Genomic DNA, 20522 nt, shown 5'->3' with positions numbered 1-20522 from the left:
CAATCTTTTCGACAGATGGAGTTCGACAAGATTGTAGCCCCCGCCAGAAGGGTCCAGAGGCCCTGGTTGTGACTCCCACCGAGCAAGATGGTGCTGCTGAGGCGGTGACGAGAGTGTGGATTCCCTGTAGTCGGGGACCCACAAGCCCAAAAGCTCAAGGAATAGGGTTGAACCTGTGATTTTCTGCCGTACTGTGAAAAGTGGGAAAAAAAGTGATGACTCATCACTGTTCACAGTTTTGGTGGGCCGAAATTTAGCCCAAGGAATGTAAAACATGCAAAACAAATGCTTGCAATGGATTCAGAATCATGAAGAGCCCCTAGTTTGACCCCTCACATGCTACTTAAAGCAGATTTCTTTTCTTTTTTTTTATATTTCTAGTGGAGTCGATGGGACAGGGAATATACAAATGGCCATAACTTTTTTTCGCGATGTTTCCGGCAGAGCAGGCCTCTCATTCTGTGGACCTTAATGACCAAACTATAGATAAAACAGAAATAAAAAGTACGGCAGAACATCACAGGTCCTCTCCCATTTTGGTGACTGGGTCCCCGGCTACTGGCACTGTGAGCCAGGATGGTTGCTGTCAATTTGTCCCTGAGATCCTCAAATGTGTCCTCTACCAGAGACAGCAGCTGCCCATGACCTATGACCAGTTGAAGTGTTCTCAGAGATGTCAAGCTTCAAAGCGGGTTAGTTCAGTTACAGTTGGTCAGTTCGTTTTTTTTTTTTTTTTGTGTAACTTCTGTCATTGCACATAACAATCCAGTGTGAAACAAGGTCATTTCCACCTTCAGTCCAGTGTCAACAAAGAAGTTCTGCAACTATCTTATTTTCTTAAAGACCTTTTTGAGCAGTGCTCCTATAAGGAGCCAACCGCTTCTACATCTGGGTTTGTCCATTTATCCAAAGAAAAGGGTCGCAAGGGAAAAGGGAATAAGTTCATGAGGGGAATACAATGTATTATCTTGAGATTAAAAATTAAATAAACATTCAGTACAGTCGTGCAGTAATTCATTTAATTTGTTTTCCGTTTTTCAATCTCTTTCAATTGGGCTTGCAAAGCTGGTGTCATACTGGGATGCCCCTCCCCCGGCAGCCATTTTGAGAGGGTTGGGGGATATATACTAGCTATAGTAGCAGGGCTTGACATTAACTTTTTGAGGCACAAGTACATTTCCCATTCACTTGTCCAGGCACAAAAGTAACTGGTCAATTTGCCATTTCAATCTTTTTTATTATTATTATTATTTTTTTTGGACAAATAAATAAGACCTCCTTGGCCGCCTCCACTCCACAGTCCATAGTCTGCATACAGCACAAAGCTGCTAGGAGCATCACAGAAAAAGTGAAACCAAAAGCCACAAGTATATTTAATTATTTTTCCTTAAATCACCCAGGGTCAAGTACATTTTTAATTAACTTGTTCATAAGGATTTATAGTTGTCCCGGACAACAGGACAAGCCTATAATTGTCTATGAGCCTTTCTGCAGTGCAAAAAAATCGAATAAAAAATAAAGTTGAGCCTCAATGCATGCATGCAGCGTACTAGCTCTAAGGAACATTTTTAAATGTATTTGTGGCTTTTGGTTTCACTTTTTCTGTGGCACTCCTAGCAGCTTTGTGCTGTAGGCCTATAGACTATGGACTGTTGAGTGGAGGGGGCCAAGGGGGTCTTATTTATTTGTCCAAAGAAATAAAATGAAAAAGACTGTGAAATGGCAAATTAACAAAGTGACTTTTGTGCCTGGAAAAATGAAAGGGAAATGTACTTGTCCAGAGGACACTCTGCCTCAAAATGTTAATGTCAAGCCCTGCTACTATAGCTGTGGATTTTGGTTTCACTTTTTCTGTGATGTTCCTAGCAGCTTTGTGCTGAATGCAGACTATGGACTGTGGAGTGGAGGGGGCCAAGGAGGTCTTATTTATTTGTCCAAAAAAAAAGAGGAAAAAAGAATTTAAAAAAGACTGTCCAGATGACACTGTGCCTCAAAAAGTTAATGTCAAGTCCTGCTACTATAGCTAGTATATATCCCCCGACCCTCTCAAAATGGCTGCCGGGGGAGGGGCATCCCAGTATGACACCAGCTTTGCAAGCCCAATCCACCACTTTGCAAATCCCGCCCCATTCTGCCCTGTTACTATGCTGGGACATATGACCCTGGGCAGATTGTTTTTATAGTGGCAGTGAATGGAATTTTTTTATGTTTTCATAGCCTCATTACAGCTATATAAAGTACCAAAGGAAAAACATCTAGGTGATATTAATAAAAAGGGAAGACAAAGGTACAGTAGTTACATTGCAAAACAGGGGGTTTACCCGAAAATAAATGTTTTAATTAGTTTAATCCCAGTGGGACAGAATCCTCTTTGCAGATTCTTTTATAGTGGTAGTGGATGCGATTTTTTTTTTCTTCATAGCCTCATTACAGCTATATAAAGTACCAAAAAAACCACATCTACGTGATATTAATAAAAAGGGAAGAAAAAGGTACAGTAATTACATAGCAAAACAGTAGTTTTCCCCCGAAAAATAAATGTTTTAATTAGTTTAATCCTCTGGATCAGAGATAGAAAGAGAAGCGCATTGCATCTTGGGTACTAGGAAGAGGACAGAGAGAATGTTTCTCCTCACATAATAGGCTGGCTTTTCGTAATTCTGCCCATTTAAATTATATGTACCCAATCGTGACTCTTAGACCATTGATAAGGTCCATATGAACTAGTTTGTTGAAGCTTATTCGTTATGATGAGCGAGATCGCTTGACGCTTGCCGTCGCTATCACCGTACCGGCCGATCTCCGTGTCGCGCACTGCGGACAGTTTTTGAAAGGCTGAAGCAACATTCTCCACTGCACAAACTCCACCCCCGATAGCAAAAAGTGAATGTTTTTTTCTGGTTGGCCAGTCAGGGAGTCTCAGGGACCAATCAGAAGGCTGACAAATGGTGAATTGTCAATCATTTGTTTATTTCTGTAGTGAATTATTATGGAGGTGGCGGTGTCGTATACATTATGCCCTAACTGGTTTGGGTAAATTGCATTGATTCCAAGACACTGAATGGAGTTGAATACTTACATGGGTGCAACATGTTATTTCTGTTTTAAAGAAAGTAACATATTAGGCATTAGGCATTGTACCAGTTAAAATACTTTAAACTTCACAGAAATTCAAAAAAATAAAAATAAAAAAAGAAATCCCAAATTGGGGATAAAAATTATTCATTGTCTCCATGCAATTTTGACAGGAGACATAATGTTCTGTCTAACATCAAATGTGCTGTATGTTAGCCTATCCTCTACATTTGACTGTTCCTATAAATGTGTAACAGCATGAAACGTATGTTAAACAGTTTAGTTAAGTTTGCTTATGCACTTTTAAAGTATGCATTTCTGATTGAGTACAATGGAAACAACCCTGCTCAAAATTATAGTTTATTGTTTTATTTAAGGCGTGGCATAGTTAATCGCCTAAGGAACCATCACACGTGGTGGTTACCAGGGACATGCTGGGCCCCTGATTCAGCCAGGGAAAAAAAGAGTTGGAGAGGCCCTCATTGTGCGCTATAGAGAGAGATCTCTCTCTATAGCGCTGCTGCTACTCAAAGATTTGCCACTTCAGATCATGACAAGTGACAAGCCAGTGGGCCAATTACATGAGTTATATTTAGTTGTTGTCGGGTGGAAACCTTGTATGTCCAAAACCGTTTGTTTTGTATTTATCATTTTAAAAATGATTTAAACTAGTGAAAACAGCCCACAAACAAGCACACAACGCCTCGCACCGCGAGGCGTTGTGTGCTTGTAGATCTGCTGTTTTCACTACTTTTGTGCAACAGCCTTGTATGATGAAGCAGGGCTTTGCTTTGCGAAAGAATTTATACATTTTTAATCTTGGAGATACAAGGTTTCTGCCTGACTGTGACGATTTACTTTGTTGGCCGTCCAGCCTCCAAAATGGAACGAAGGCCGACATTTTATTTATATTTTTTTCCTAATGGACCGGCCGGGAATGAACCGGCCGTTCGGGAGTTGTCCCGCTTTTCCCAATGGCCAGCACGTCCTTGGTGGTTACTAACTTATACTTGGCAGAGGGTGATGAGAGCCAGGTATGCAATGGGAAAAGGCTACACAGTTTTTGATCGTGTCGCCATGCAGGTCTGCATTCAAGGTTTGAGTTTTCGTCTATGATTTTGAAAGCTGGAAAGAATGTATATGTTAATGGATTGACATATCCAAAATGATACAACAGCTCTGGATATTGAATTCATCATGCGCAGGTCTGACTAATGTTAGTCAACCCAGTTGGCCCTTGCAGTAGGCCTAGTAGCTACGGGTTAAGGCTCTACAAAGCCCTGAGGCTTTTTGTTATCCTTTAGTGCCTATGCACTAGAGGCCAAGAAAAAAAGCATTTTTCACATCTGCCTTTTATAGCGCCACCAGGAGGCCAACATTAGGCTATATGTCACGCAAATCTCTACATATAACAGGGTTCCCACAGTCATGAAATTCCTGGAAATATTTTTAAATTAGAAAAATATTTTTTCCAGTACTGGAAAAGTTTTGGAATTGATCAAGGGTCCTGGAAGGTCCTGGAAAAAATAGCCATGCATTGTCTTTGGTTATTGATTTTGTTAATGCCTCCGAAATGACAAATTAAACATTGTCCAAATTGTCAAATATTAGAGGCAGAAATTGTGAAAATAGCCGATCTACATGCTCACAACGCCTCGCAACGCGAGGCCTTGTGAGCATGTAGATCGGCTATTTTCACAATAAAATTCTTAGTGCTCGTCAGGGTGCCGGGGTCCCCAGTTCAAATCTGATTATTTTGGGGATCACGGCCTGAAAAGGTTGAGAACCACTGGCATACACTACCTGTCTTTGGGCATTGCGCATAGGAGTAAGCGACTCGTTATTGAGCTGAATTATTGTTATATAGTCCTGGAAATCAGGTTAAATATTCTGGAAAAGTTTTGGAAATTAATTGGTAAAGATGTGTGGGAAGTGGGAACCCTGACATAATCGCTAGTCATGTGATCAAGACGGGTCTGTCAGATTTGTCATATTCCATCAACATTGCTGGCTTGGCCCACAATAACCTACTGTCCTGACGGAGACCTGTGCTCAGAGGAGCACCTTTTCTAATTATTATTATTCAAATGAACCTGCTCACAACTTGAGGGATAAACATGTGCTATCTGCCACTCACTTTAAGCACGTTTCATTAAAATAAAATGTGCTTGTAGGAAATGCACATCCTGCAAGCATGTTGAGAACATTGTCAAGCAACCATCAGGACCTTGATTTAATGTTATGAACCTGGCTGGAGGTTCCATTATCTTTTCTTTTTACCACAAATACAGTTATTAAGGGCTACCACTTAATAGGAGATGGAATACTTTGAGAAATAGATTAAATGCAAATTGTAATTAATACAAATGTATTGAAAGGTTAGAATTAGAATTACAGTAAAGTAACACTATTGTCAAGGTATTTCTTAAAACTTTAAAACAATGGGTCTCATGCATTTACACAATTTAAAGATTAGATGTTTTAAAGGACAAGGGTTCATATTTTAGGTTGTAATTAGAGAAAAGAAAAAGTCAGTGTTAAAATGTTTTCATTTGCTTCGTTCTATTGTTTTATTGCGTTTACCGTGCTAAAATGTGGGGCATGCCCGTACGCATTGGGGCATGCTTACAAGTGGCTAAATATGTCTTTTTAGACACAATAAGCCAGCAGTTTCTTTATTGCTATTTACAGTAACACCTCAAGCCCCCATAAGTCACATCCAACCATGAAAGATTGCGTTGTATCTTGGGAATGGGCTTATTCTGTGTAAAATGACATATTTAGCCACTTGTACGCATGCCCCCAACCACTAAAATAAGAATCTCTAAAACAATAGAAAGAAGTAAATGAAATCATTTTAACACTCATATTTTATATTCTTTAATTGCAATCTAAAATATGAACCCTTGTTGTAAAAAACTAAAGTTGTCCTTCAAATAGTATTAATAGCCTTAATAGCCTACCTACTGATTTAGATTTTCTAAGTTTGCCCTTCTCATAGGAAGGAGCACATTTTTAAGACAAAGATGAGACTTTTTTTTTTGCTAGTTAACAAATTGTTTGTCCAATGCCAAGACATACGTTTTCAATTTGAGAAACATAGAAACACACAAATATCGGCTGAACAAATGTACACAATGGTTAGTAAATATAAAGATTATAATATTATGAGCTAAAACAATACTATTGGACCATTGATCTCAATTACAAACATTACAGTAACAAATCATATTGCATGTGATTCTTCTTTAAAATGTCAGATATGGTGTGACCCTCTGCCTATATAGAGTACAGATGTCCTGACATTACTCCCGCTACCCCTGGGTCAGAAACGGGGATAGAAAGACAGGGGAGTGACACGCAGCAAAGGTCATTGGGATCGGGATTCAAACCTGCGATACACTGTCAGGCTGAGAGCCTATGCCAAATTACTCTGTGACCCAGGGAGATGTTAGCCTCACACTTGCCATTGCTTTATTTTATTACTTTATGTTTATATTTGAGAAAAGGTCAGGTTTGTTCTCTCTCAATCAATCTATTTAAAGTTTGATTTGTTTAATGCATATACTTTACTGTAGGTCTAGGTCAGTGTCTTGGGGCAGAGACCACAAAACTACAAGCAAACAGTTACGTTACAATGTACAGACATATGCACTGTAGCATAATGTGTGTGAAAATAAATCTATAAAACTAAAGACCTCCAGGTCGAAATATTGTCTCATTAAACAATTAATTCATTTTCTTTGCATTGGGACTATTAGTGTGCAGTGCATTTTTCTCTTCTTTTCTAGTTTATGACTTTTGCTTATTATCAAGCTGGTGGTGCACACTGCCTTGTTGGAGGTATTTATCTATGTCTTTGTGTATTTAAAACAAGATAATATGGTGACAAGGAATTGGGCGAGTTTAAAAGCATCCTGCTCTTGTCTCTCTCTCACAGCTGGGTTCCACACATGATCTAGTGCCCTACTTTCATCTGTGCCTTATCCCTTATCCCTAAACGTATCCCTTTTCACTATTTTTAAAATACTTAAATAGCCGATCTAAAAGCTCACAACGTGTTTATGTAGATCGCCTATAAGTTTAGGGATAAGCGACCCTAATGTCCAAACAGTCAACATCAAGTTGGATTGTAAGGATAGACTAGGGCTGCTAGCAGGGATTTTAGACTTTTAGACTTTTAGAGTCAAATTGATAGTTTTGCGTAGGTGAAGGGGCTCGTTTTTCCCCGCCTGGGTGACTTTTGTATTTTCAGGACTTGCTGTGTGAGGAGAGGTGCAGTAGGGGTGTCACTTGTAAATCAGCAGCGCATTGCAACTTTGAACAGGGTCAAAAATATGTCCGCGATATATGCTACAGTATAGGCCTACTTTAGCATGTTTATTGTCTCCACCAGCCGAAGGCATGGGGGAAGAGTATGTTTTCCCCTTCGTCCGTCCGTGTGTCCGTCCGTCCGTCCGTCCGTCCGTCCGTCCTCGCAGTTTGTATGCACCTAATCTCAGTCGCCGTTGGCCCGGTCGCTGCCAAAGTAAGCACACACACATTCCCTGGATGCCAATCTAGAACCTCTGCCCTAATTTTTTCAAATGGGCCTTTTCTAGCGCCACCTAGTGGCCGATGTTCGCAAAACACATTTCTGTGCACTACTCTTACAGATTTTGTCCAAAATCCTACAAACCGGTAGGCAGTATCTCGACAGAATAGTCATGTGATCGACACGGATCTGTCCGATTTTGCATATTCCATCCTGATTGGCTGAGATTGGCTTCCAAAGTTTGTAGGATTGAGCCGTTTTTAACAAAATGCCTCAAATCCCAAACGCAAAGTGCAATTATCATGAAATCGCGCACACACGTTCCCACTAGGTCGAGGAAGACATGCCACTTCAAATTTTAAATCAGCCTCATGGTGGCGCTATAACAGGCCGATTTGTGGTTTTACCTATAACTCCACCGATCAGTTTCAAACTTTGTAAGCGCACCTTTGGGAAAAACACCTTTGGGCCGACTTATGTAAAACGCATTTTTGGATATTACTCCTTCAGATTTTCTCAAAAAATAACACAAATCGGTACACAGTATCTCTATAGTCATGTGATCAAGTCTGATCCGTCTGATATTTCATATTCCATCCTGATTGGCTAATATTTGCTTCCAAAGTTTGCAGGATTGCTCCATTTTTGAACAAAATGCCTCAAATCTAACGCAGCTTGTGATTACCGTGAAATTTGCCACACATATTCCCACGAAATTTGCCACACATATTCCCACTATGTCAAGGAACAAATGCTACCCTTTTCACATTGGCCTGTTATAGCGCCACCAGCAGGTAGACTTTAGCAAAACACATTTTTGGAACACAATGCTTCAAATCATGCATGCAGCGTCCGATTGCCATGATAGGTCTAAGGTGAAGAACATATGCCACCCTTTTGACATTGGCCTATTATACAGTAGCACCACCAGGACGCACGGCCTGGTGGAGACCTGTGCTCGGAAGAGCACTGCTTCTAGTTAGGTTATGTTATTCTAACGTATACGTGACAGATGCTTGTATCCAACAAAAGAGTTGTGTGGCATTATAACACCACACAGAGATTTGAACCCGGGCCCCCACATGTGGTTAAACATCTTAACCACTAGCCAAAGAGGGAATATAAATATGTATGATATAAAAAAAACATAATTATAGACCAGTTTCAAACCTATCCAGACAGCATTTAAACAATGTCTAAAGCCTGTATCAGAGTGTACGGTGGAGACCTATCCACCGCAAATTTGAGGTCACTCAAGTCAGAAAACAAGTGCAGGCCATCATAGTACGCCACGGTGGAGTCCTATTCACCGTGACTGACTAATCTAGATTGACCAATCAGTGAACGGGGTGTAGAGCCTGTCTGTCTGATAGTAAAAACAGAGAGATGCGTTGGGACTCACGGTGGAAAGCTCTCCACCGTGAGGAATGATGTAACGTTGTAGTTTCATGACTCAAAAAGACTCGAAAAGACTACACCGCGGTGTAAAGCCTTCCACCGCGGACCCGACTATGATACGGGCTTAAGACCATCCTCAAATCTATCTAGACAGTATTATGAACAAGCCTTCAGCATCTTCAATGCCTTCAACATCACTGTGACATTTTAGGCATGTATGACTTTCTCAGTTCTGAAAATCTGGTGATGCAGCATTATATACCAGTAGGTCTATTAGTGCTGTACCAGAGGTGACCGAGTCCACTATACAGCAAGAGATTTTTTTTTTTACTCAAATGTCCGTGTTTGTCCAACATTTAACAATAGAAAATATTGTAAAACTTCCCGGTACATGGCATAAAAAATAAATAAACCCACGTATTATGAAATACTATGCAAGTCTAACAACATTATGTAATAGTCTAGAATAAGACATCATTATATCATCCAGGTAATATAACAACACAGTTAAGAATAAACAGTAATTACATCAGTAATAGGGTTAAGAGATTACCTATGAAAAAGAGCAACAGCGTCAGGTTTGGTATACCCATGGTAATGTGTCAGATTGTGTCTTATCAGGTTTATTCTCCGTAGACTTCTGTTGCTTGGTGAGTGGCCAGATTCCTCCAACATCTATAAACCCCCAAACCCTAACCACATCCCAACACCCCCACCCCCACCCCAACATAGAGGTGTTGACAAGTAATTAAACATAGATTCTTATTTGGATGCATTTCATTGAGATATACAGGGGGCCCTTAAAAGTACTTAACCCTGGGATTACTGACCTTTTGAGGCTCACTAGGCCTTACAGTCAGAGAGATTTGGTCAACTTCTTAGATACTCGTTATGCATTTGTTGTCTCTATTGTGCACGTACAGGAAAGCCAGCTACTGAGAAACTGTTGACAGGAGAAGAGAGCGCATTTGCTCAGCTGTGAACTCTACCATGTTTCTGATTCCTTCACATGAACCACATATGAACTAAGTCAAATTAGTCAAAGTGAATCATCAGACAAATACTCAAAATGATCTACTTTAAGTCATTATGTGTGAGTTTGCCATCTGTAGGGATATAACCAGTGGTGTAAAGTAACAAAGTACATTTACGATTGTACGATTACTGCATGTTTTTGTGAGGGTATTTACCCTAGGAGACACGGGGAGAACATGCAAACTCCACACAGAAAGGCCCTTTCGCTAACCCCACCGCCGTGCTGATGACGCGGAGGAGGGAACACGCCCCCAGCGCCCACAATGTCCCCCGGCGGGAATCGAACCCAGGTCCTTCTAGCTGTGAGGTGACAGCACTACCAACTGCGCACCGTGCCCCCTACTTTTGTAATTTTACTCAAGTAAAATTTGAATACCGGACTTTTATCTGTAGCTAAGTATTACATTGTGGTATAGGTACTTTTACTTAAGTACTTCTTCCACGGAAGAAGCTGTGGTGTTGGTTTTGTCACAAGAAGTTACATTCTATACTGGTGTATATGATGAACAGGAAGTGTTGTTTCTCTGGGGGCATAAATGTTCCATGTCAGTATGAGTGAGTCACACTGAGAAAAGGTGGTCTCCGCTCTGTCGACCACAACGCTGAACAGGAAGCTGTCGTCTCTGCCTACAACTGACAACATTCACCGTTGGGGTTGACAAACCTTTGCAAAGACAAATGAGCCACAGAATACAAAGCAGAGGCCAAGTTACATTTTACATCTGGTCTAAAGATAATTCTCTTTATATGAATGAGGTTTTAACAAGTAAATATGATATGGTCCTTGCCTATAACAATAGTAGATTGTGTGTTTATGGGTTCTTCATAAGAGCAACAGTCTGTGTAGATTAGAGGAAAGGTGAGCAAAGGTCCTGTGACCACTGACACCTGTGATGCAAAAGGCAGTGCTGCTGTGCTATACGTTTTAATAGTTCTCACAACGATCTAAGTTTAGAATGATTTATCCTGCAGAAAGAAGCATGCCTCCAATATTATGTTAATATTTTCAGAAGCAGAGAGAGATAAAATGTAGAGATCTTATATCACCGTCTTATCTGAATGATTTGTGTTGTTTACTATAGGTTGGGTCATGGTTTGCTTGAATGTATTGTAGGCTATACAGGTGTTAAAATATGCTTTGTTACATGGAAATGTATTGTTGTGTACAGCTTTGAAATGTGCAGCCACAAAAAAGTGATTTTGTATATTGAAACTTGTCATAATGGCAATGTATGCATACTGTACATAATCAATGGGGCTTTTCAGTATGGTGGACAGACGTTTTGTGCCAAATTTAGAAACCTCCCTTCGCCCTCACTCTGTATGGTAGCCTACAGCTGCCTCCATTGTTTGTTATGTTCAAATACTTTAGTTCAAAGATGACTAAAAACGTCTATAGGCATAGGTCTACAAGGTAATCCATTACAGTTCATGCCATTTAGAGCATATTATATAGTTTTCAAAATAATAGCTTTTTATTTGCTGTTAAATATCAGTCAGTGTCTAGAACAGTGGTTCTCAACCTTTTCAAGCCGTGACCCCCAAAATACTCATATTTTAACTGTGGTCCCCAGTTAAAACACCCCTGGGGAGCACTAAGAGTTGAGGGATTATATTTTGTATAACACAGTTCTAGTGTGAAAATAGCAGATCTACATGCATGCTCATGCATGTCGATCTGCTATTTTCACAATTTCTGCCTCTAGTATTTGACAATTTGGCCAATGTTTAATTTGTTATTTTAGAGGTATTAAAAAGTCCTTAAATTGTCACTTTAAAAATGTGCAGATACCCTCTATACACTTAAACTTGATGTCGGTGTTTACTGTTGAGTGGGAAAACAATGTTGCACATTAAGGGTGCGTTCGGAAATGCGCACTCAACGCACTGGTGTGCCATGTTGTCGTTCGTTTATTCGGTGCACTTGATGCGTTGTTCGGAAATCCAGTGCGTGGCGCACCAGTGTGTTGAGTGCACGCACTCACCGACCCTACTCAGAACATGGGGTTTGACGGTGTGGTGCAGTGCGGTGTTTTGATTAGTTGGTTTTCATGGCCATGTTTCAAACGCTTCTCAGCTTTGAACTATGGAGGAAATTACCGCAAAATGCAGCATTTGCAGCTTAATTGGTCGTTTGGGCTTGATAGTTTCACACGCATTAACGTGTAAACTAACAGCAGGTATGCCAATGCTATGAATTACATCTCCTTTCAATATCAACGTTACGTTAGCATACTTAGCAACTGCTGCTTTTCAGAAAGTTTACCTTCAGAGTTCAGAGTGAAAAAGCGCACAGCTGCCTCTTAAAACTGGTCGTTCGTAAATAAGCCACACTGAACGCACTCTCCAACGTCATGCCCACTGCACTCACTACACTAGCTGAGCACACACCCGGTGCGGGTTTCCGAACGCACCCTAAGTTAATCATCTGGGGACCCCCCTGGTTGAGAACCCCCAGTTTGAGAACCACTTACTGGTCTAGAGCTCCCTCTACAGTCAACAGTTGACAGGCTGACATTCATAATTCTTATGCTGACAGTACTATACATACTCTGTGCCCACTGCCCAGTCATAAACTCTGTGCTCTTTGTTTTTAGTGGCCTACAGCAGTGGTTCTGAAAGTGGGGTCCGGTGACCCCCTTTAGGGCAGGTGGTCCTAAACCTTTTCAGGCCGCGACCCCCAAAATAATCATATTTGAACCGGGGACCCCACCCACCATGAGGAGCAGTAAGAGTTGAGGCATTACATTTTGTATAACACGGTTCTATTGTGAAAATAGTAGATCTACATGCTCACAACGCCTTGCAACTTCTATTTTCACAATTTCTGCCTCTAATATTTAACAATTTGACCAATGTTTAATTTTTCATTTTAAAGGTGTTAAAAGGTCCTTCAATTGTCACTTTAGAAATGTGCATGTACCCCCTATCCTATACACTTAAACTTTATGTTGGTGAGTATAGTGTTTACAGTGAAAAAAACAAACAAAACAATGTTGCATATTTAGTTAATCATCTAGGGACCCGCCAAAATAATTCTTTTTTGGACCCACAGGTTTTTGGGGACCCACATGTCCCAGGGGTCTCCAGCTAAATAATTGATAGGAATCAATGAGAACCAGTCAATAACTGAGAGTTGGAACAAATTAGACAACAAGAGGAACAAAGATTTGGACCCTTACAGGTTCATTTGGTTAATTGGTTCCATTTGTGCTCTCTCAGATTTACCATATGTTCGTCTGTGGTTCGTCCTGATGCATATAAGCTGTGGGTACAAAGTAAAATATTCGGCTCCCAATTTGCATGCAATCCAGCCTAAAAGGTAATCAAGGTATCCGACATCTCCCTCTTCAATATACTCCTTGCGTCTACGCGGAAGTTCACTGACATTGCATTGTTTTGTCCTTTCCTTGGGCAACCCCCACCGGATCGGATCCCTTTAGCGGATTGTTCCATCGTTTTGATATAAATCATTCTGCTAACATGACTTTACTACAAACACTGAAGTGCTTGATCAACGAGCGTCTCTCTACAGCTGCCGAGGAGATGTTTGGAGCCATTGAAATAATTCTAACAGAGTACGAGCAGGACAAGACTCTCCGCTCCCAACAACACGTTGAAAACAAACAAAGTCCAATACTGGACATCAAGCTACACACAGCAGGTTGGTGCATACAACCACTACACTGCGATTAAAACCAGTTTAAACACTGGAAAATACTACATGAGTTTGAAACTATAGCACAATCAATATAGCCAATTTCAGTTGAATTGAAGTTACTGGAATGAACAATCGTGTCATGAGAACACAGATAACCAGTAGTTTAATGTGCATTAGCTCCTTTCGGAACCCCTCACTCCACTAGCTGCTACGCAGCTCCTCTGGAGTTGTATGTCTGGCTGGTAACATGCATGATGCATAGTTTCTCTGCATGTGTGTTTTTTTTTTAACCTCATACTGGTCGTTGTTGGGACCGTGGAATAATAGTAGAAGACAACATTGTGTTTTCATGCATTGGCAAAGTAACTGCAATACAGTCATGTCTTGAAATATTTGTATAATATAATATAATATAATAATAATACAATTAATTTATGTAACTGTAACGTTTCTGAATGAGCATGCAAAAAAAAAAAAAAAAACGTTTTGGGTCATAATATTGTTTTGCCTGTGAATTTTCTTGGACCCATCTAAAGGCTTGACTGCCAGTTATAATTAAAAACAGTATAAGGCCTCCGACAGACATTGGAAGCACAAGCCTCTAGCATGCCCTTGGGGGAGGCGGGCGGGAAAGCGGCGTCCAATTCATTCCCTATTACATGTTTTGAAGAAGCAAGCTGGCCTCTAACTTGCCTTTAGCCTCTTGACACATAACATTTCGGGTGGGGATCCACGGCCATGTGCATATCAATTTGGGGGTCCTTGTCTCCTTGACATGAAAATATTTGCGAACCACTGAGTAAGATTGTTGGTGTAATATCCTTCTCTGTTATAGCTGGAGTAATGGGAAAAGGAGTTGGAGAGGCCCTCATTGCACAAAATATTTCGCCTTCCGGTCGCGCTGCGAGGCCCTAAATACTAACCGATGAGCGGTTACTGTGATTTTAGGTCTCATCGTTTTTCTGGTATAAAGAGAGTCTAATGATGATTAGTGTCCGACCGGGTCGGGTTAAAAAAAAGAGGAAAAAATACAAATAAAAAGGGGGAAAAATAAAAAGATTTTCTTTTCTATTATCATCAATATTGGCCATCGTCTTCAGTTTCAAAGTGCTTAATTTATTGATGAACAAATTGTTTTGTTCATAAATAAGATACAATTAGAATACTATTGGCTACAAGCTCAAGCAAATAGCCTCTAAGTTTTCATTACTAACCAAAATAGTCGTGTGTATTCACTGTGTTGCCAAGTTTTGCGAGAGGAATAAGCAACCAGGTCTATGAAAACAAGGCCTAAATAAGTGATTATACTATAGGCCCATGAGCTCTTTAAACCAATATACGTCGGCTATTTGAAAGTGGCCGAGCCGATCCGAGCTCACCACCGCAACCACCATTATTTACAAGCAACTTTACATAAAAAATAGCTCAACGTGGATTATAATAATCAGACATGGCAACACGCACCGTGCGCTGTTCCTCCACCGTCTCTCTCTTATCTGACACTCCTGCTGGGGGCTACGTTTGGCTATGTTGCTTGCTAACGCTGCCTGCTATCTATGGCCTATGTGTAGCCACAGCAGACAAATCAGTTGAAACCACCAGTCAGTCTGTGTAATGATGTATGGGACTAACAACAACAAGCAGACTTCTCCTGGACTTGTTCTCCATGTTACAACAAGAGTGCGCTCCGCACTGCACAGCTTAGCGACGAGAGAGAGAGAGAGAGAGAGAGACTCTGTGCGTCCAACGGTATGAGAGAATGAAGACCTTCATGTGAAGCATATGCTTCACATAAAGCGTCACATATTGTGAAAACAAATACCCCCTATTTTTTCCCTACATGTCTTTGATTCGCGGGACATCAGTGCCGTTTAACGGGACACGGGACAGACGGTCCATTTTCGGGACTGTCCCGCGAGATGCGGGACGGGTGGTCACCCTACTGACACAAACACAGTACGTTGTCAATTCACCATACAGTAACGGAGGAGGGGAGCGCACTTTTTATGATCTATATACCAGTTTGCTTGTCTCTCTCGCATAAATCTGGCAACACTCTTCCTTCCACTGTCCACAGTGTTGTGTTTTATATACCAGTTTGCTTGTTTCTCTCGCATAAGTCTGGCAACAGCAACACTCTTCCTTCCCATGTTCCTTCCACTGTCCACAGTGTTGCTAATGGCTAACGCTAGCTCCGGTAGAACTGGTCATTTTAAACTCTATAAAGGGAACAAAAAATTGATTGACTTTATTAGAAGTTTGCATAGGAAAAGGTACAGTTTCATGATGGTACAGTTCACTGGTACAAGGTCTACTAAAAAGAGATCCATGAAAAGACTAAGCTTATTTCCACAGGAAACCATTTAAGTCTCATCTCATATAATATAACATTGAATGACAGACAAATAGAATGTAAAGAAAAAAAATGAAAGAAAAAAAAAAAAAAAAAACAGTAAGTCTAAACAAACAGTAAGTATATACAAAGAAGGGGCAGGGGAGGGTAGGGCTGGGCTAGGTTTGTTTTTTTACCAGTTGCGAACGGCTGCTGCCTGTAAGTGGTTTTTTAATTTCAATTTTAAAGGATGCTAGTGATCCACACTCCTTTATGGCCTTCGGTAAGGCTTTCCACATTTTGGTGGTATAGCAGAAGAATGACTCTGGGTTGAAAGTGATCTGTGGCGCTGCCTCTGGTGTTGTAATTATGGACCTCCTTAACGTTTATAAAGTATTTTGACAGGTACTTGGGTATCATAGTGGTGTAGTGTATCTTGTACACCAGGCCCATTGCAAGTTGCTGTACTCTGTCATCTACTCTGAGCCACCCCACTCTTAACTGGCGAGTAGCGGTGAGGTGAGTCTGATAGGGAAGGTTAAGCAGGACCCTAATTAGTTTATTTTGGGCTGTTTGGAGTTTAGTTTTTAGGGCTTGTGGGGCGTCACGATACCATACGTGGACTCCGTAGTCAAAGAGGGGCTGGATTATTGCACCAGCTATGGTCTTCAGTGTGTTGAAAGTGACCATTGGGGCGATCCTCTGTAGGAAACAAGTTCGTTGGTTGATTTTATTTATTACTATCCTTAGATCGCCAACAAGTTTTGTCCCTATACTCCCATGGACTTTGTTTGGAATTATCGTTTGTTGTTCTTGGAACAACTTTTAACAGCAACGTGAGACATACGTTGCTGGCTCTGTGGGCTGCTGCTACTCAGCACTATAGAGAGAGATCCCTCTCTAGAGCTGCTGTTAATCAAAGATTGGCCATTTCAGATCATGAGACACAAGAGTTGTATTTACTTTCTGGGCCGGCCATTTTTTTTTTTTTTTTGATGGCCGGCCTGGACAGGCCGGGAATGGACCGGCCGTTCGGGAGTTGTCCCGCTTTTCCCAATGGCCAGCACGTCCCTGGTCCAAAGGCAAGGGTTAATGCTACTTTAGGCAGCGGCGTTACGTCGCCATAGTCGTGAGATATGTGGACAGACACGCTCTTAGCTTCCCTCTGCTGACGTTCCCTTCTCTCCCCCTAGATCTCGCCCTCTTTGAAGAGGTTTCCCCAGAACAACAGGAGGAGAGGAGCCCCAGTCTGCTCCATGGGGGACCAGCAGGGTCTCCACAGATTAAAGAGGAAAAGGAGGAGGCGCTACTTCAGAGACCAGAGGAGGCTGACGGGTCATTGATGACATCACTAGATGGGAAGACAAGGGACAACACTCTCTCAGGTAAAAACAGTCTCTATGAGTACAGTTTTGAATGTCAGTGGCTTTTTTCAGTGTCAAATAAAAACGTAAGGGATATTTCACTTTCAAACATGTTTGGGGTAGTTTTAACGTCTACTCAGGCTATGAGCAGTTGAGCACCCCAGCCCAGACTGTTTCTAAGTTGCTTGATTCAGTATTTAGATATTTGATATTCATTAAGGCTGGGACTTTAAATGATTAATTGCGATTAATTAATTACAGAAAATTAACGCGATTAAAAAAAAAGAATGCATTTTAATCGCACTTAGTTTTTGCACCACAGAACCTTCAGTTTCGGGCATACCGATCATAGAAGAGGCAACAAATGCAAAGGGAGAAGTAGCCGACCAGAGCGCTTTGCTTGGCCCAGTGGATGCGAAATCTAGATTTCAAAAACTCAATCGTCCTAGGGTTGATACCCTCACAAAAACATGCAGTAATCCTGGTCTCTATACTGCCTCCCCCTGGCCGATGGAGGGGAAAGGAACTGGTTGGAATAACGTGTTCCTTCCACGTGCTACGTCCATCTTAGGGAAATCCACCCTGTCAGGTGAAAAGAAACAACTTGGACTACCCATGCATTGAAGGAAGCATGAGTCAGTCCGTTGTCTCCCCAGGCGCGGCAGAGGGAGAGCAGAGCCCAGGATTACATAGGCAATTGGCACTGGGTGAAAATGGGTTACAAAATCGTGGGATAAAAATTATTAAAAAAAATGCCTCTCAGGTCAAATATTGATGTGCGATTAAAATGCGATTAATTGTGATTAATTAATCACAGACCACCAGTTGAGCAACTTACATAGTATAGCTTTAAGTCTTTGCTTACTGTAAGTGCGACTCAAATCCAACCTCAAAAAATATTTAACTATTTATTTTTCATTTAGATTAATCTATCATGATTAAAATGGAGTTTGAACTTAGTTACAATGGGTTTGTATAGGAAGTGGCGTGCCTGATATAATGTATTATCAAATATCTAAATACTGAATCAAACATCTTGAATCAAAACTGTCTGGGGTGCTCACAAAAGCCTGAGTAGAAGTTAAAATGACCCCAATATGTTTGAAAGTGAAATATCCCTTTAAATAAAAATGGCTATTCATTCACAAATCTTGAGCCTGAGTTGTGTCTTAAAGTTATACCATGTAACTTTTTTTATAAAACAAATCTTAAAATGGTCCTAGCTGTTAAATCGCTAAAGTTTTAGAACCCCCACTCCGTTATTTTCAGCTTCTAAAGCCTTCTCTTTATATGTTTTCTATGATCCCTGCCCGGGACAAATTGCGTCATCACACTACCGGCCAATCACAGCGAGGGTTATACACTGCCGGCCAATCACAGCGCAGAACATACACTGCCGGGCTCTCTGGTGGGTTTAGGAAACACGCCTTCAGGAAGTACACTGCAGTGTTTACACTGGAGGAGTCTAGCATGTAACTTCCCAACCGCTGCTCGTAGAAGGACACGGGAGACCTCATTGAAAGCGTCTCGGCGAGGCGAGGCGGACGCGGTGGTCTGACGGCCCGGTCCGCGAGCGAAAAACGGACGAAAAAAGCAAACGCGACCGCGGTTTGCTATACTGCTACAGACCACCAGTTGAGCAACTTACGTGCGACTCAAATCCAACCTCAAACACAAGTCCCCATTTCAGGTACGAAATTTAGTGGTTAACGATCCCTAGTTCAAGTTGGTTCGTCCCTTGTGTAAAAGGCTCCACAACGTTTTAAAAAGTTGCTTCCTTCATAAGTAGCCTCTCAGAAATGACAACTGTAAACTTAACCAATTTACTGACCAATATAGTTTTGCTGCCTTCTAAAGCTTAAAGATGATATAAGCTAATGAAAATGATAATGGATGTGTTAGATAGCCAGTGTGCAATCATTGCCAATAGTCAATAGTATTCATGTTAGGGTGAATATTAACAGTTCTACTGCCATATTTATTATTTATTTATTTGTGCTGGTGCCATCAAAAAGTAGCTTACCTTTGCGATGTTATAGATCATTTCCAAACATAATTGTTTTCAGTGGACACATATATGTGTACTGTAGCCAAACTGACGGCAGGGGGAAGCCTTATGCAAGGAATAAATGTGAAATGGGCCTCCCCTCTTTCCGTCGTTCAGAGCGTAGAAATGCATGTTCTAGATCAGGTCCACAGAATACCAGCAAGAACCGCTGACTCTTCGCGTCCACGTCTGAAGACGGGTCTTATGACCCGTCTCATGACGCGTCCGTGCTTAAATAGCAGTCAAGACGGAGCTTTGCGTCCAGGACGGAGCTCCCGCGGCTCAAGACGCGAAACCGCGGCTCAAGACGCGATTCGAGTCAAAGGACGGGCCTTTGACACTACAATCGCGTCTTTTCGCGTCTTTTCGCCAAAAGACGCGGCTTGGATCGCGTCTTTGAGCCCAAAGACGGGGCTTGGACACTACAATCGCGTATTCCGTCTCATGACGCGTCCGTGCTTAAATAGTGGTCACCGCGGCCCTGGTAGACTTTCGCGTTTACAGACGCGATCATCACGGCTCTGTGAAGCACACCGCGGCTCCGGACGCGATTATCGGTTTCAACCGCGGCTCTGAATTCCGATACGCGGCTCAAAGACGGGGCTTGGAACTGCGTCTGGCTGGAACTCGGTGCGGCCGTAAAGTATAGCTGTGTGCTGTCTTTGTAAGCCGGCCGTGGACGTGTCCATGGACCCTATCCATCTAAAAAACAAATTGGATGTCTATTGTATGTATTTTTTGATGGAGAATTCAAATATGACCTTCTTTTTTGCATAGGACAACTCTAAGCTGCATCAATTGGTATTTTATAATTGCCAATTGTACCCTATCCATCTAAAAAACAAATTGGATGTCTATTGTAGGTATTTTTTGATGGAGAATTCAAATATGACCTTCTTTTTTGCATAGGACAACTCTAACCTGCATCAATTGGTATTTTATAATTGCCAATTGTACCCTATCCATCTAAAAAAACAAATTGGATCTCTATTGTATGTATTTTTTGATGGAAAATTCAAATATTACCTTCTTTTTTAGATAGGACAACTCTAACCTGCATCAATTGGTGCATCAAC

The 20522-nt window shown here is 41.3% G+C and overlaps 1 protein-coding gene across 3 annotated transcripts in view; it reads left to right on the top strand.

Moving 5' to 3' along the window:
- The window catches only part of LOC308281047 (uncharacterized protein), a 34351-nt gene that overhangs the window by 8007 nt on the left and 5822 nt on the right, over positions 1–20522 (top strand). Inside the window, exons 7-8 of one of the 3 annotated variants that reach the window (XM_080721115.1) lie at positions 16–692; positions 17229–17420. In XM_080721115.1, coding sequence (XP_080577241.1) covers positions 674–692; positions 17229–17420 — 211 coding nt within the window. In that variant the 5' untranslated portion in view covers positions 16–673. Of the gene's footprint in view, positions 1–15; positions 693–13473; positions 13707–15554; positions 15660–17228; positions 17421–20522 lie in introns of those variants that run through there. The other 2 variants (XM_080721114.1, XR_013961806.1) reach the window with 2 other exon arrangements.

This window comes from Nannobrachium achirus (genome assembly GCF_963921795.1).
Source record: "Nannobrachium achirus genome assembly, chromosome: 3".
NCBI classification, from domain to species: domain Eukaryota; kingdom Metazoa; phylum Chordata; class Actinopteri; order Myctophiformes; family Myctophidae; genus Nannobrachium; species Nannobrachium achirus.
This window is presented reverse-complemented; position numbering and strand designations above follow the sequence as displayed.